At 34.9% G+C, this 13,467-nt stretch overlaps 1 protein-coding gene across 1 annotated transcript in view; it reads left to right on the top strand.

Annotated features, from left to right (window-relative positions):
• The window catches only part of AP4E1 (adaptor related protein complex 4 subunit epsilon 1), a 59,943-nt gene that overhangs the window by 16,411 nt on the left and 30,065 nt on the right, over nucleotides 1-13,467 (top strand). The window contains exons 7-10 of the mRNA XM_078448613.1: nucleotides 1,473-1,639; nucleotides 4,904-4,977; nucleotides 10,975-11,097; nucleotides 11,201-11,310. Coding sequence (XP_078304739.1) covers nucleotides 1,473-1,639; nucleotides 4,904-4,977; nucleotides 10,975-11,097; nucleotides 11,201-11,310 — 474 coding nt within the window. The remainder of the gene's footprint in view (nucleotides 1-1,472; nucleotides 1,640-4,903; nucleotides 4,978-10,974; nucleotides 11,098-11,200; nucleotides 11,311-13,467) is intronic.

The following is a 13,467-nucleotide window of genomic DNA, read 5'->3' as shown; positions in this document are numbered from 1 at the left end:
TATTATTGTTATATTTAATGTTTGCTTATTTATTTGAGAGAGACAGAGAAAGTGCATGTGGGAGAGGGGCAGAGAGAGAGAGAGGGAGAGAAAGAATCCCTCTGCACTGACAGTGCAGCGTGACACAGGACTCGATCTCACAAACCATGAGATCATGACCTGAACCAAAATCAGGAGTCCCACACTTAACCAATGGCGCCACCCAGGCACCCCTATTTTTGGTCTTAAATTGCAGTTTGAAACTGTTCATAAGCACTAAGGGCAAACTGAGTTAATCTCAAACTTAAATTAATCTCTTAATGTGGCAGTACTTCACTAGTAGTTCTTGATTAACCACCTAATGGACATCTGCTAATTCAATGTGTGACTTAAAGATAGTGTTATATTAGCCAAAAATGGGGTCAATGTTCAAGTGTGCTAAGGAGATGAAATACAGTGGAGACAGTATAAATGATCACATTGATGTATTTATTGTGTGTATGAGAGAGAGAGAGAGAGAGAGAGAGATGGGAAGTGAGGGAAAGGATGTGAGAAATAAGGAGAATAGAATAGGAAAGAATATAGCTTAAGGGAAAAAAACTGATTTCTGTTTTTGCCTTCTTACCCTATTTCTCTATATTATGAAGACTTTTTAAAAACTATTTTATTTATTAATTTATTAAGACTTTTATCTATTTTTAAAAAAAGATATATATTTTTTCTTTTAGAGAGAGAGAGAGTGAGTGAGCAGGGAAGAGGGGCAGAGGGAGAGAGAGAGAATCCCCAGCAGGCTCCATCCCCAGCAGTCCATCCCCAGGCTGACATCGGGCTTGATCCCACGACCCTGAGATCATGACCTGAGCTGAAATCAAGAGTTGGATGCTTAACTGACTGAGCCACCCAGGCGCCCTTTTTTTCACTTTTTGATTTAATTGCTGGTATTGGCTAACAAAAGTTCAATATAAGATATAATTATAAGAACTTATGAAATGTGATTAAGACTCTGTGTGGAGACAAGTAGTGAATGGTGGAAGCCTTTTGGGGGATGATTCAGCTTCGGATCAGGTAGTCAGAGTAGTTTCATCATGGAAGACATTAAACACATTAGAGTATGGTTTTATTTTTATTAAAAAATTTTTTTTAATGTTTTTATTTATTTTGAGAGAGAGAGACTGAGCGCGAGCTGGGGCGGGGCAGAGAGAGTGGGAGACACAGAATCCAAAGCAGGTCCCAGGCTCTGAGCTGTCAGCACATAGCCAGACGTGGGACTTGAACTCGTGAACCACGAGATCATGACCTGAGCTGAAGTTGGATGCTTAACCATTGAGCCACCCAGGTGCCCCTAGAGTACTGTTTTATTAAATGTGAACATGCAGCTTCTAAGTTAACATGCCCTAAGTTAGATTTTGTATGACATTTAAACCAGGTCTATTTTATATTTGATAAGAGATTATTATTAATAGAAAGTTTTTTGTTTTGTTTTTTGGGTATAGGAGAATTCATCTGGATATAAAGACTTGACGGGGAGTTTTGTAACAATTTTGAAGCAAGTAGTTGGAGGAAAGCTCCCAGTAGATTTCAATTACCATAGTGTACCAGCACCATGGTTACAAATCCAGCTCTTGAGAATACTAGGACTTCTAGGAAAAGACGATCAAAGGTAAACTATTCTAAGCAAACTTGATACCCTGATAGCCTGTCACCTAGAAGTTTCATAAGTCAGATTCTCCCAATGTTTAATTGGCTTAATAATGATAAATAAATCACTGTAAGAAGTATATAATAGGTTTCTGGGATAATCCTGGCTCTCTGCTTATCTAATCCTGCTCATAGGGAAAGGTACCTCTGAAGCTCCATATCTTTCCTGAAGCCTTCTTAAACATTCTAGTTCAGGGATTTGGAAACTTTCTTTATTGTAAAGGGCCAGATAATAAATATTTGATGCTTTGTGGGCTGTATGTTGTCTGTTGAAGCCCGCTGTTGTATAACTTAAAAGCAATCATAGATAATACGTAATGAATGAGCACTACTGTATTCCAGAAAAACTTTTTATGGACATTAAAACTTGAATTTCGTATAATCTTTATGTATCATGAGATATTATTCTTTTTATTTTTTTCCCCATTTAAAAATGTAAGAACCATTCTTAGCCTGTAGCCATACAAATAGAAACATCCAGCCAGGATAGTCCTGGAGACAGTAGTTTGCTGACTCTTCCTCTGGTTGGATGTAAGTGTTTCATTTAATTCATTTGTCTGAATTACTCTTTTAGCCAATACTTTATATTAAAATTTTTATGGTGTCTTTTCAATTATGCATATTGTTTGTAACTTTTTATTTTCTCATAGTTTTTCTTTTTTTTTTTTTAATGTTTATTTTTTGAAAGAGAGAGAGAGTACGAGTGGGGGAGAGGCAGAGAGAGAGAGGGAGACACAGAACCCAAAGAAGGCTCCAGGCTCTGAGCTGTCAGCACAGAACCTGACACAGGGCTTGAACTCATGAACGATGAGATCATGACCTGAGCTGAAGTCAGACGCTTAACTGACTGAGTCACCCAGGTGCCCTTATTTTGTCATAGTTTTTCAGACTTACCAGAAAGTTCCAACAACAGATCAAGAAGCTTCCTTATACCTTTTACCTAGAGTCATCAATTATTTTCATATGTCTTATCATTCTTTCTCTTTATATATGTGCATGTGTGCACACATATTAAAATTTTTTTTTCCTGAACCATTCAAGGACAAGTCTTTTAGTTCCCTTGAGAGCAAGTACCATGGCTGGAGTCCTTGATGTGTTTCTGTCTTAAGAAAATATTTGCTAGTCAGTGTTCTGACTTTATAAGATCTGGTTTTCCTTTATGCAGTACAGTACCTTCTAATTCTTTAGCCTAGCTTTACAAAGGGATTGTATTCTAGGCTGTTGCTCCTAGTAATGCCTTGTCAGTGTCATGCCAGTGTCCATCTGCCTATGAGCTCCTGGTGAGAGCTAGCTGGACTGTATCACTCTTGATATTGCTATGTCATTTTTTCTGTGTTTCTGACTCTAAATTCCTAGGTCAAAAAACTGGAGGTGATGGGAGTAGATACACATGTTAGAAATGTTTGCTGTAATTTTATTTTATGTAATCCAGCCTATCCTATGGCATAGCTCTAGTTGGGAGTCCACTGGAATTCTGTTTTAAAATCACGAATTTCATAGTAGTGCATTCAGACTTCACTAGTCTAAAAAGGTCTGTTGACAATATATTGTCATGAAGTAACTATGGAGGCTTTTAGTGAATTTACTAAATTCATTAACTCATTATCTTCCTTCTTTCCTTTATAAATGAATTTGGGGAATACATACAAAGTTACAAAGAACGTACAAAGAGAGAGCTTACCTCCAGAGAGCTCAGTTGAATAGAATTAGGCTCAAGAAAATGAACAAAGAGTTAAACTCTTTTATGATGTTATGGAACATTAGAATATTTTTTCCTTTGTTGTCCCAACTCTGAGATTTTATGTTAACACAAATCTTGTAGTTCTTAAGACATGGTTAGTCCAGTGTGGCAAAGTAAAAATGGTATTTTATAGTAGGATTCTAATGTATTTAATTGAAAGAGTTAATTTAGTGGAGAAGTCTTCTTATATTTATGTTCTTTTATATCGCTTGTTTAGATATTTTCTTGTGTTTTATAGCAGTCTTCTTCTTAGGTTATTCCTGTTTGGCTTGATCATGTCTGCACATGTTTCTATATTTTTATGTGGTTATTATGACTCTTATGCCAGACATCAGCTTTTAAAATTGAGAAACTAGACTGTAATCTAGCTGTCGTATTACCAAATTTGAGGGGTGAATTGTAATGTCTGCTATGTGGTATTGTCTGGAAAAAGTGCTTACACATTAAAATGAGGGATTTTAGAATATGGTTCTGGATTTCACAGAATAGTTACACTTCAGTCAAGACAGAATAAAAGTCCATCCACTTCAAATTAAATTTTTATAGCTGCATATTTAGAAAAACATTTTCTGAAAAAGATGTAACATACATCATATGTCATTTGTATGGCCCCAGGTTATTTTGATCTTTTTGTTTATTTTACAGTGTAGTTTCTCTGCAAGACTACTGTGTGTATTCTGTGTTGATGGTAGTTTTTTTTCTATTGGTGCTTTTTGAATTTGTAAAACAGAGACAAATGCCGGTTGAGAAGTCATAGTTTCACACTAGCCTCTTGCAGAGAACTTTTCTAGGTTTTGAGATAGAGTGCTCTACAAAGCACTATATTTTCTTTTTCTTTCTTTCTTTCTTTCTTTCTTTCTTTCTTTCTTTCTTTCTTTCTTTCTTTCTTCACTGCGTTTTCTTACAGTATCTACCTCAACCCAGTTACCAGAACTGTAATCAGTGACCATAAAGACATAGGAGTGGTATAAACCTGTTTCACAAAATACAATTTCTTTATAGTTAACATAAATGAAAGTTAAACTTTTTCCCCAGAAAACCTAGTGCTGCTCAAAGAAAGACTAGTATTTGAATACTTTAAAAAAACTATTTGGTTAAAATACTGTCTGGAATAATCTGGATGTGGGAGATATTACTATCATAACTTGAAACAGGCAGAAATATTTTATTGCAAATAAAATTATGAAAGGTAGTATGTTCAAAAAAACCCTGATTTGTACACTAGGTACAGGTAAAGAGCTGGTTGACTTATGTATATCTCTCCATGACATGACTAGTCAGTCATCTTTGATAAAACAGGAAATTAAACTCATGAAAAAGAGCAAATGGAACCTTGAAGAAGTGAAATTTCCATAACTTCATAAAATAAATTTTTTTCACTTCTTTTCTGTAGATCCTCAGTTTTAAAGAGAGAGAAGTTTGAAAAACTGTTTTATTGAGTTATAATACTATAATTCTACTGCAAATAAAATATCTTTTAAACAGGACAAGTGAATTAATGTATGATGTTCTTGATGAATCCTTACGAAGAGCCGAGTTAAATCACAATGTCACATATGGTAGGTAACATATATAAATGCTATTCTAAAAAATTACAGTGTTTTTCAGCATCATAGCAAAATGTGTGTTAGAATCTATAAATTCCAATAGAATCTTATATGTTAAATTTTAAGGTGGTTCTCTGGGTTATTCTTTTTCAGTGCAGGCATTAGATAACTAATAGAAATAATGGCAGTATTTTAAATGTTGATCTAAATTCATTATTAAAATTATCTCTCTTTTTAAAATATTCTTTAAGAGAAATTATATTGAAAATATTCATTAAGCATCTAATTGACTGTGAAGATAACCTGTTTAAGTAATACAGCTGTGAATAAAATAGTTATAATTGATTATATTATCATTGATCTCACAGATAGATAGATCATACATGGAAAGGGACAGGTGGAGTAAATGTTACAAAGGAGAGTTATTCCTTTGTATGGGAAAATATAGCAGCTAGTCTTAGATGAGAGGGAGAACAAGGAAGGTTTTATTGACATTTAAGAAGAGAACTGAAGGAAGGATAAGATATAGACAAAAACATATAGGATATATATATGGAATAACAGTATACTGTTCTGTGAGGAGACAGTAGTCATATGTTACATAAATTTTAAAAAGTAATTTAGTGATAGGAGATGAGTAATTTGGGGGAGAGGGTAGAGGACTGAGAAAAGTAACCAAAAAACTTTCAATCTTAATAGAGGGAGGAACTATTGGTTCTTTATTGATTAGTTTGAAAAAGCTCAGTAAAGAAACTGAGGTATTTGGAAATGTTCAGAAGCAAAGTAAAACATTTTGAATTTTGCATGCTATAGAGAAAAATAGAAGAAGCATTGAGAGATTAACTCAAATGAGAAGTCATTTCTTTTTCTGGTAAAATACTGTGAAGTAGGGTTTGAAGACCATCCTGTTTTTTCAGACAGTGGTAAATGGTGAATCTTTAAGAACAATGATTGTAGAAATGTGGGATGGACTAGAGGGCAGAAATTATACTAGTTTAACTGTAAGAAAAGTGTTTGACAAAGATGGAGTTAGGAATAAGGAGAAAGAATTGCATGTATGAGACTAATACAGGATTGATAATGCACATGACAGTGAATTGAGATGGTAAATTTTGGAAGATAGATTTATGTTTTGCATGGAAAAATGGTAATTAAGACATTGAAAGTGGTTTATTCATTTGTTCAACCAGTATTTATTGAAGGGTTACAAAACAAAAACTTGATTTGTAAACTAGGTACAGATTGAGGGAAGAGTTGATTGATTTATGTATTTCTCCGTGATAAGTACAGGAGATTAAAGGGAGAATAAGATAGACACAGTCCCTGCCCTTATGAGGGTATAGTGTAATGAACGGTTGATATTATGTAGGATCTTGCTGTGTAATGAGAAGAGTCAGGCCAGTGATAAGGATCATCCTTATTGACATGGGTGGTTTGTTTTAGGAGCTGTCAGAAGATCCAGACAAGTGTCAGAATCTTTGCAGGCAGCGAAGCTAAAAAGTTTTGCTTGAGATATAAGTGTGTAGGATAAGAGTTTGAAAGACTCTCAAGGAAGTCTGTTTAGAATCAGTTAAGGATCTGATTTTCTTTTTCTTGCACAATTTTTTTTTTTTTTGGTAATTGACATTTCAGCTTTAATTTTTTTATTTTTTTGAATAGGTAATATATGCACATGGTTCAAAATTCAAAAGGTACAAAAAGGTATACAGTGAACAGTAAGTGTCCCTTTGACCCTTACCACCCACCACCCAGTTCCCCTTCTTGGAGATAACCACTGTTATCTGTTCCTTTTGATTTGGAGAGTACTGTATACCTGAGGAAATACTTTTTAATGTTCTCCCCTAGGGCACCTTTCCCTTATTAACATTTCTGGGACCAACACCAATAATTCATTTCTTTGTAGGCTGTCAGTGCAATGTTTTACCTTGCCATGGAAACCTTATAGTTTCTGTTGTTTTATTTATTTCTTTTATTAATCTTTCCATTGTTAGGCTTCCCCTCCATATTTGTATTGATACAGTTTATAACTTTGAGTGATTTTATCAATGATAGAATGTTCTCTAGTAATGCTGACACGAATATTTTATTGCTTAAGAATGTGAATTTTAAATCATGAACTTCATAAGGGAAGAGACTGTGTCTATCCCACTGTCTGGCACTAGGTTAATCAATGAGTAACACGTTTTAATTGAATTAAAGGAAGAGAAAAACTACTTTACTTTTATCAGTTATCTATATATAACTGATAACTTTTATCAGTTACCTGAATGGGTTTTAGCTTTTATACTTGCTAAATCATATTTTTTTGAAAATTCCATTATTTTAACTTACCTAAGTGTTAAGTCAAGACATAAATCCCATCAGAGATGTTTATTGAGTACTGTTATGTGCCAGGCATTGTGCAAAGTGATATAGAGGATGTGAAGGAGTGTAAAATGTAATCTTTGCCTTAAAGAAATTTACGATATAATGGTAGAACTAGCTTATTTATGAAAGAATAATATCAGTATAAGGCAGAATGCTAAGGGGTGATACAGAGAATAAATATTACAGGAGTCCAGTGGTAGAGATCACTGTGGGCCTGAGGACACACATAAGAGTTCATTGATATAATGGGGCCCTGACAGATAGTAAGGATACAGATAGCCAGAAGAGAGATCAGGGGGGTCTAGGTGAAGGGAACATGAGAAAAGGTACAGAAGTGGGGATATTTAAAACAGTTTCAGAGAATATCAACTTACCAGTCTACATGGACAGTTCATATTGGGAGCAGTGGAAAGGCCTTGGTTCAGAGGTTCTCTTGTGGCAGTCAAATGAGTTTGGGCTTTATACCATATAAATCCAGAGATATGGAAGACTTCTGGGCAAGGTACTGATAAGATGAGAGTAACATTTTTTAGTAAATTGGGAGAATTATAGAAAAGGAAGTACAAGGCACAGAACCATCAAAAGTAGATAGAAGTGCATTTCCCTGTTTTTCCCACTTAATAGACATTATATATAAAATTAACATAAGACTGTAAGGTAGAGAAATGAAGGTGGACTGGTTAGGAACCTTGGGATGCAAGGAACAATATCACGGTGAGTGCCGTGGGTTTTCTTTTTGCCTCATATTTCTCAGACTGGGTACTGGAGAGCCAGCAACGTGGAAACACCAACTGTTCCAAACAAAAATGCCTTAAGAAAAGCCTGCTGTCTAGCCAAAGGACCAACAAGAAAAGGGCAAACTAGCAAGGTAGAAAACTTTCAGATGGTAGCCTCTTTTCCAGCCAAGCATCACACAGAATAAATTATGGACCCACCCATGTCAGAAAAGACTGAGTGGAGAGCCAAGATTTCCACCCTCACCAGGTGTAAGCAGATTCCCAATGCTTCTACTGGGCTCATTGTGGAGAAGCCCAAGAGGAGAGCCAGAATTTCATCCCTGCCAGGTGTCGGGAGTGGGGCATATCTCGCTTGCACTGTCAGTGGAGATGATGTGGGAAGCCTGGATTTCACATATCTAGGAATAGGGAGTTAATGAAGCACCTCTCCCCTCTTTGCTGTGGTGGTGTTAGGGGAAGCCTAGAAGGAGTTGGAGCTTTCACCACTGGTCAGGGATACTCAGGCCATCCCATCAATGTCAGTGGAGTCCATTGGAGTGGTAATGAGGTGCCCCTTCCTTTCTGAGGCAGCATAGTATCAGCAGACACTCCCATCCCCCACCCAGAAGGAATAAGGGTCCCCTCCTTCTCCAGGTGTCAAAGGAGGCAGAGTGGAGAACCTGGACTTTCATCCCCATAGGGTGGTACCTGCGTCTCCCTGTCAGAGTAGTATCAATAGATACTTTCCTTATTTAATATGAAAGTAAAGTCTAGTCTGAAGGATAAGGTGTCAGTGGAATGTCTTCAAATTTTGTGCATAATCCAACCCCAAAAACCTATGATAAAACCACAGTATCACAAATGTTAGGATATTACTAATTTTTTATTTGCTAATTTTTACTTGATATTTTGGTTAGGACCTGGCTTGCTCTTGAGGAGAAAACAAAACTTCACATTGTGTTTTTGCGTTTAGAATCCTCAGAAGCACTTTTTTTTTTTTTTTTTTTTTTTTTTTAAACCGCTGCAGAGGGGAGACAGCAGAGCAGGGTGGCTGCTGTTTCATTTATGGACTTATACTCAGATTTTTGTAGAGTTGGGGAATAAAGGGATTTAGCTATATTGGAAAAGTGATTTAGAAATCTATTAAATTCATTTTTAGCTCATTGGTGCACTAAGTTCATAAGTATAATTTTTGAACTATTAATTTTACCTATACTAGCTTTCCAGAAATCTTATGAGCATCTGAATAAAAGTTTGGATTTTGGATGGGTAATGAGAAGCTTTTGTAGTAACACAGTTTGATAGCAGGAGAGTTCTGAATGGCAGGTATCTGTAAAGGAAACCGTGTCAGTTATAACAGAAAATGGGTCATCATTATTTTTAATATTACTTAGGACTGGCCTATTAGTTCAGGGTTTGGCAAACTTTTTCTGAAAAGGGGGCCAGGTAGTAAATATTTTAAGCTTTGTAGGTAACATAGGTTTCTGTCATAAATTCTCCTGTGTTTATTTTGTTTTTCTACGACCTTTGAAAAATGTAATTGTACACCTGAGACTCATGTAATGTTATATGTCAATTGTATCTCAAAAAGTATGTAAAAATTGTTCTTAGTTTACAGGCTTGCAAAAGTAGGCCAAGGGCTAGATTTAGTGGTAGTTCATCCATTCCTGCCTTAGTTGGTCACTCACTTGACCAAGCCTCTCTTTGTTTAGTTCATAAAGTCATAAAGTTTACTTTTTCCATGGCACAGAATGAGGACATTTTACAGCACAACATCTGAATATACAGAGGAGTATCTTTTTACGTTCAGTTAACTCACTTTGTAGATTTTCCTTTAAAGTCAGTCCCCTTCTTAAAGAGAAATTTGTATTTCTGATTTATTTTCTCTTTATCCTTCTATAGAAAGGGTTTGTATAAAGCTTTTTATACAAAGTTTATGTGTGAATCAGTTGATAGGCAACCTAACAGTGGAAAATATAGCTGGTTGAATACTCAAGTTTTATGTTGTATACAACAGAGTATCAGATTGTTTTGTTTAAAGCTTTTAGAAATAGAGAAGAAAGGATTCTATCAAGGACACTTGATATGCTTCAACTTGTGGTAGAACTGTTAAGTTGACTGAGTCTGGGTCTCACTTACACTGTGATTCCATAGCACATGCAGGACTTGATACCACGCTGGTTCTTCTTTATTTACAATGACAAAGCTCAGGCTCCTTGACTTAGGCTCTTCAAAAGAGTTTGAAAAAGATTTTAGTGTACACTTTGATCATTATCGTAGTTATCCAATCTTTGACTGTATTAGAAAATCAAATTTGAACACTATCAAGATGTTCAATAGATAGTTCTATGTTCTTTGAGGTTTGTTTTAAAGAACTGACTTGAGGATTTTTATGAAATGGCCCTACTTTGAAATGAATGCTAGAGTATCCTAAAATGATTACATTGAGATAAACTACATGTATAGTTTCTGTGTATAAATGGTAGAAACTGCCAGAGAACAAATTATTTTAAAGCATGCAAGCAGTGTTGGAAATACCTGTTTATATAGGAACAATGAATATATTACTTATGTGCCCTTTAGAATGTGAGCTCCTTACAAGGCCAGGGGTTTTTGTCTTTTTTGTTCACTGCTGTATCCATGCTATTAGAACAATGCCTGGCACATAGGAGGTGTTCAGTAAATACTTGTTGCATGTGTGAATGCATCATTTCTATCTATTAATATACATAATATATTGTGGTAATATAATCCTAATAGTTGTGTAAGCCTGAAAACAGCAAAGTTCCTATCTTTGAAAATTTTCCATAAATAAGTTTTTACTAAAACTGACCTTCTGATTAGTTTGTTTTGTTCTGAGTTCTACACATGTTCTTTTATTATGCCTTAACATGATCCCTGACATTTTTATATTTTCTTTCTCTAGCTATTCTGTTTGAATGTGTACATACAGTTTATTCTATTTATCCTAAATCAGAATTACTTGAGAAGGCTGCCAAGTGCATTGGAAGATTTGTTCTGTCACCTAAAATAAATCTCAAGTATTTAGGTAAGATGATTAGATAATTTTGACAGAAATTACAAAGACAGCTCTTGAAATTTGCTGGATATTTGTTTCCAGTCACTTTGTATAACGTAATCTCTGTTTCTAGGGCTGAAGGCTCTTACCTATGTTATCCAGCAGGATCCCACTCTGGCTCTTCAGCACCAGATGACAATAATTGAATGCTTAGACCATCCTGATCCCATTATTAAAAGAGAGGTAAACTGGTACTTTGAATAGTGTACGTGAAGTGTTATAACTTTTAAACTTCTTTTTTGGTATTATGGAGAGAGGAAAGTAGTAGACAGTGTGTGTGTGTGTGTGTGTGTGTGTGTGTGTGTGTACACACGTGTATTTTAACTTCTGAGTGTATTTTATTCTTTCTAGTAAAGTTTAAGGAACTTTTCTAAAAAGTCCTTGTGTCAGTATCTTCACAAATGTTTTTAAACTATGAGTTAGAGGAGTTAGGTTCAATTACCTGTATGGATTCATTAATATCTTTTTTGGTCTAAGAAGAGACCTGAATTCTATTTCAAGTTCTTTCTGTTAATGTAATTTAAGATGTAATTTATGATGATTAATATTTTTTTCATATTCTTAACATCTGTGAAGTGGGCTAATGCATTCCTTATTAAATATGTAGGAATATTGAAAGAATTAATAAAGATAACCCCTAAACAATTTGAACTTCTTGGAAGGAATTGCTTCAGTGTCCATTTGGGTGCCTATATAAGTGTTTCTGTTAATTTTCATGTAAACAAATCACTCTGTGCCCTCATATTAAAATGGTATATGGGACCTAGTTAAGAAGAATGGATATTTTTATTTTTTATTTTAAAAATAAAGATAATTTAGTGAACATCTAAATTACTTAATAGCAATGAGTTAAAAGTAGTTTATGCAAAGAATACTATTTCATTAAACAATTGTAATTTTAAAAGATAAGATTATAAATTTTCAATTTTAAAAGGTACTGTTTTTGAAATAAAAGTGTTTTTGAGAAATTGTCATCTACATATATATTTTTTCTTTTTGCATTTATATTTTTAATCTTCTGAAAATTGTTACTTGCCTCAAATCTGGGAAGTTTGTAGATGGACTAATTTTTCTGTGTAGGCATGATAGAAGAGTGAGAAGGCACCAAAGGACAATAACAATAATTATTTGGCTCTTCCACTTTGAACAAATACAGAGCATGTGTTTTCTTTGTGTGGTTGGCTACTAAATTGAACAGAGTTGACTTAGGTACAGTTTTCTTAGTGCTATATTTAATTGTTGGGCCCTTATTTAAAAATGAGAGTCAAAGGGAAAATAAATGTCTTTTAAAATTATCGAGTCTGATCTGTTTTGTCTGTTACCTGCTGTGAGAAAAGTAGTTTGAATTCTTTTAGTATCAATAGTGCTCCAAGAAGGCACCTCAGTACTATCTGTTCGAATGCCACTATCATGTATAACCTCTGTAAGTAATTACATAGAAGAACTTTGGTCCTTGGGAATGGAGTGACGTGTTGTTTAAGACTGGGATTCCCATTTGTCTGGTTTTATTACCTTTCTTTCTCATAGGGAGAAAGAAGGCAAGAAGGAACAAACATAAAAGACCTCTCTTGAGCCATGCAATTCCTAATGCCCTGTCTCATGCAATCCTGGAAATGCTAAATTGCATAGTCTTAGAGTAGGAAATAAATTTGGTATAATTATCTAAAAATATGTAATATGTAGTTTAAAATCTACAGGGAGCATGTCTGAGACAGCTATATAAGTTGAACGCTATTAATGGAGGACCTGTGTATTTATGGATTTTAAAATGGAGTTAAGAATTAACTTAAACAGTTATCTTTTGTACTTGATATCCTGGCAATGAAGATTGAAAAATTACAAAGAACCCTTAAGATATTTTGAACAAGTTTGACAAGTAGAATATATGGAAATCTCTTGCAGCTAATGTTGTTGATCCTAAAATACCAGTAAATGATACTTTCTCAGTACTGCCCTTGGTCTCATATTGATTTCTGGGAGTTAATGATATTTTTAGAACCTTAATGTAGGGCCTCAGAAAGTGTAGCCAAATGGGAGCTTACTCTCATACTGGTCTTCCTTTAAGAGGAAGCAAGAGGTATATTCCTGAGCATTGAGAAAGCGACTATAACATGGTTTTTCCTTGCCTGAGATTCTGAACAGAGGCCTTGCTAAGGCTTTGAAGCACTTGAGCCCCCAGCCTTTGTCCATCCGTTGGAGGCCATTTGCTCTCAGCTGATGAACCCACTCAAGGGCTATTTTCTATTGTTTACTTAGTGTGGAAAATATGGTTTGTAAGACTGGATTTTCATGTGTGTATATATACATGCACAGACAGGCATAAATGATATAGGTTTAAGA

The sequence above is a fragment of the Panthera onca genome, chromosome B3, assembly GCF_046562875.1.
Source record: "Panthera onca isolate mPanOnc1 chromosome B3, mPanOnc1 haplotype 2, whole genome shotgun sequence".
NCBI lineage: Eukaryota > Metazoa > Chordata > Mammalia > Carnivora > Felidae > Panthera > Panthera onca.
The sequence above is the reverse complement of the archived record's forward strand: the minus strand, read 5'-3'. Positions and strand labels throughout refer to the sequence as shown.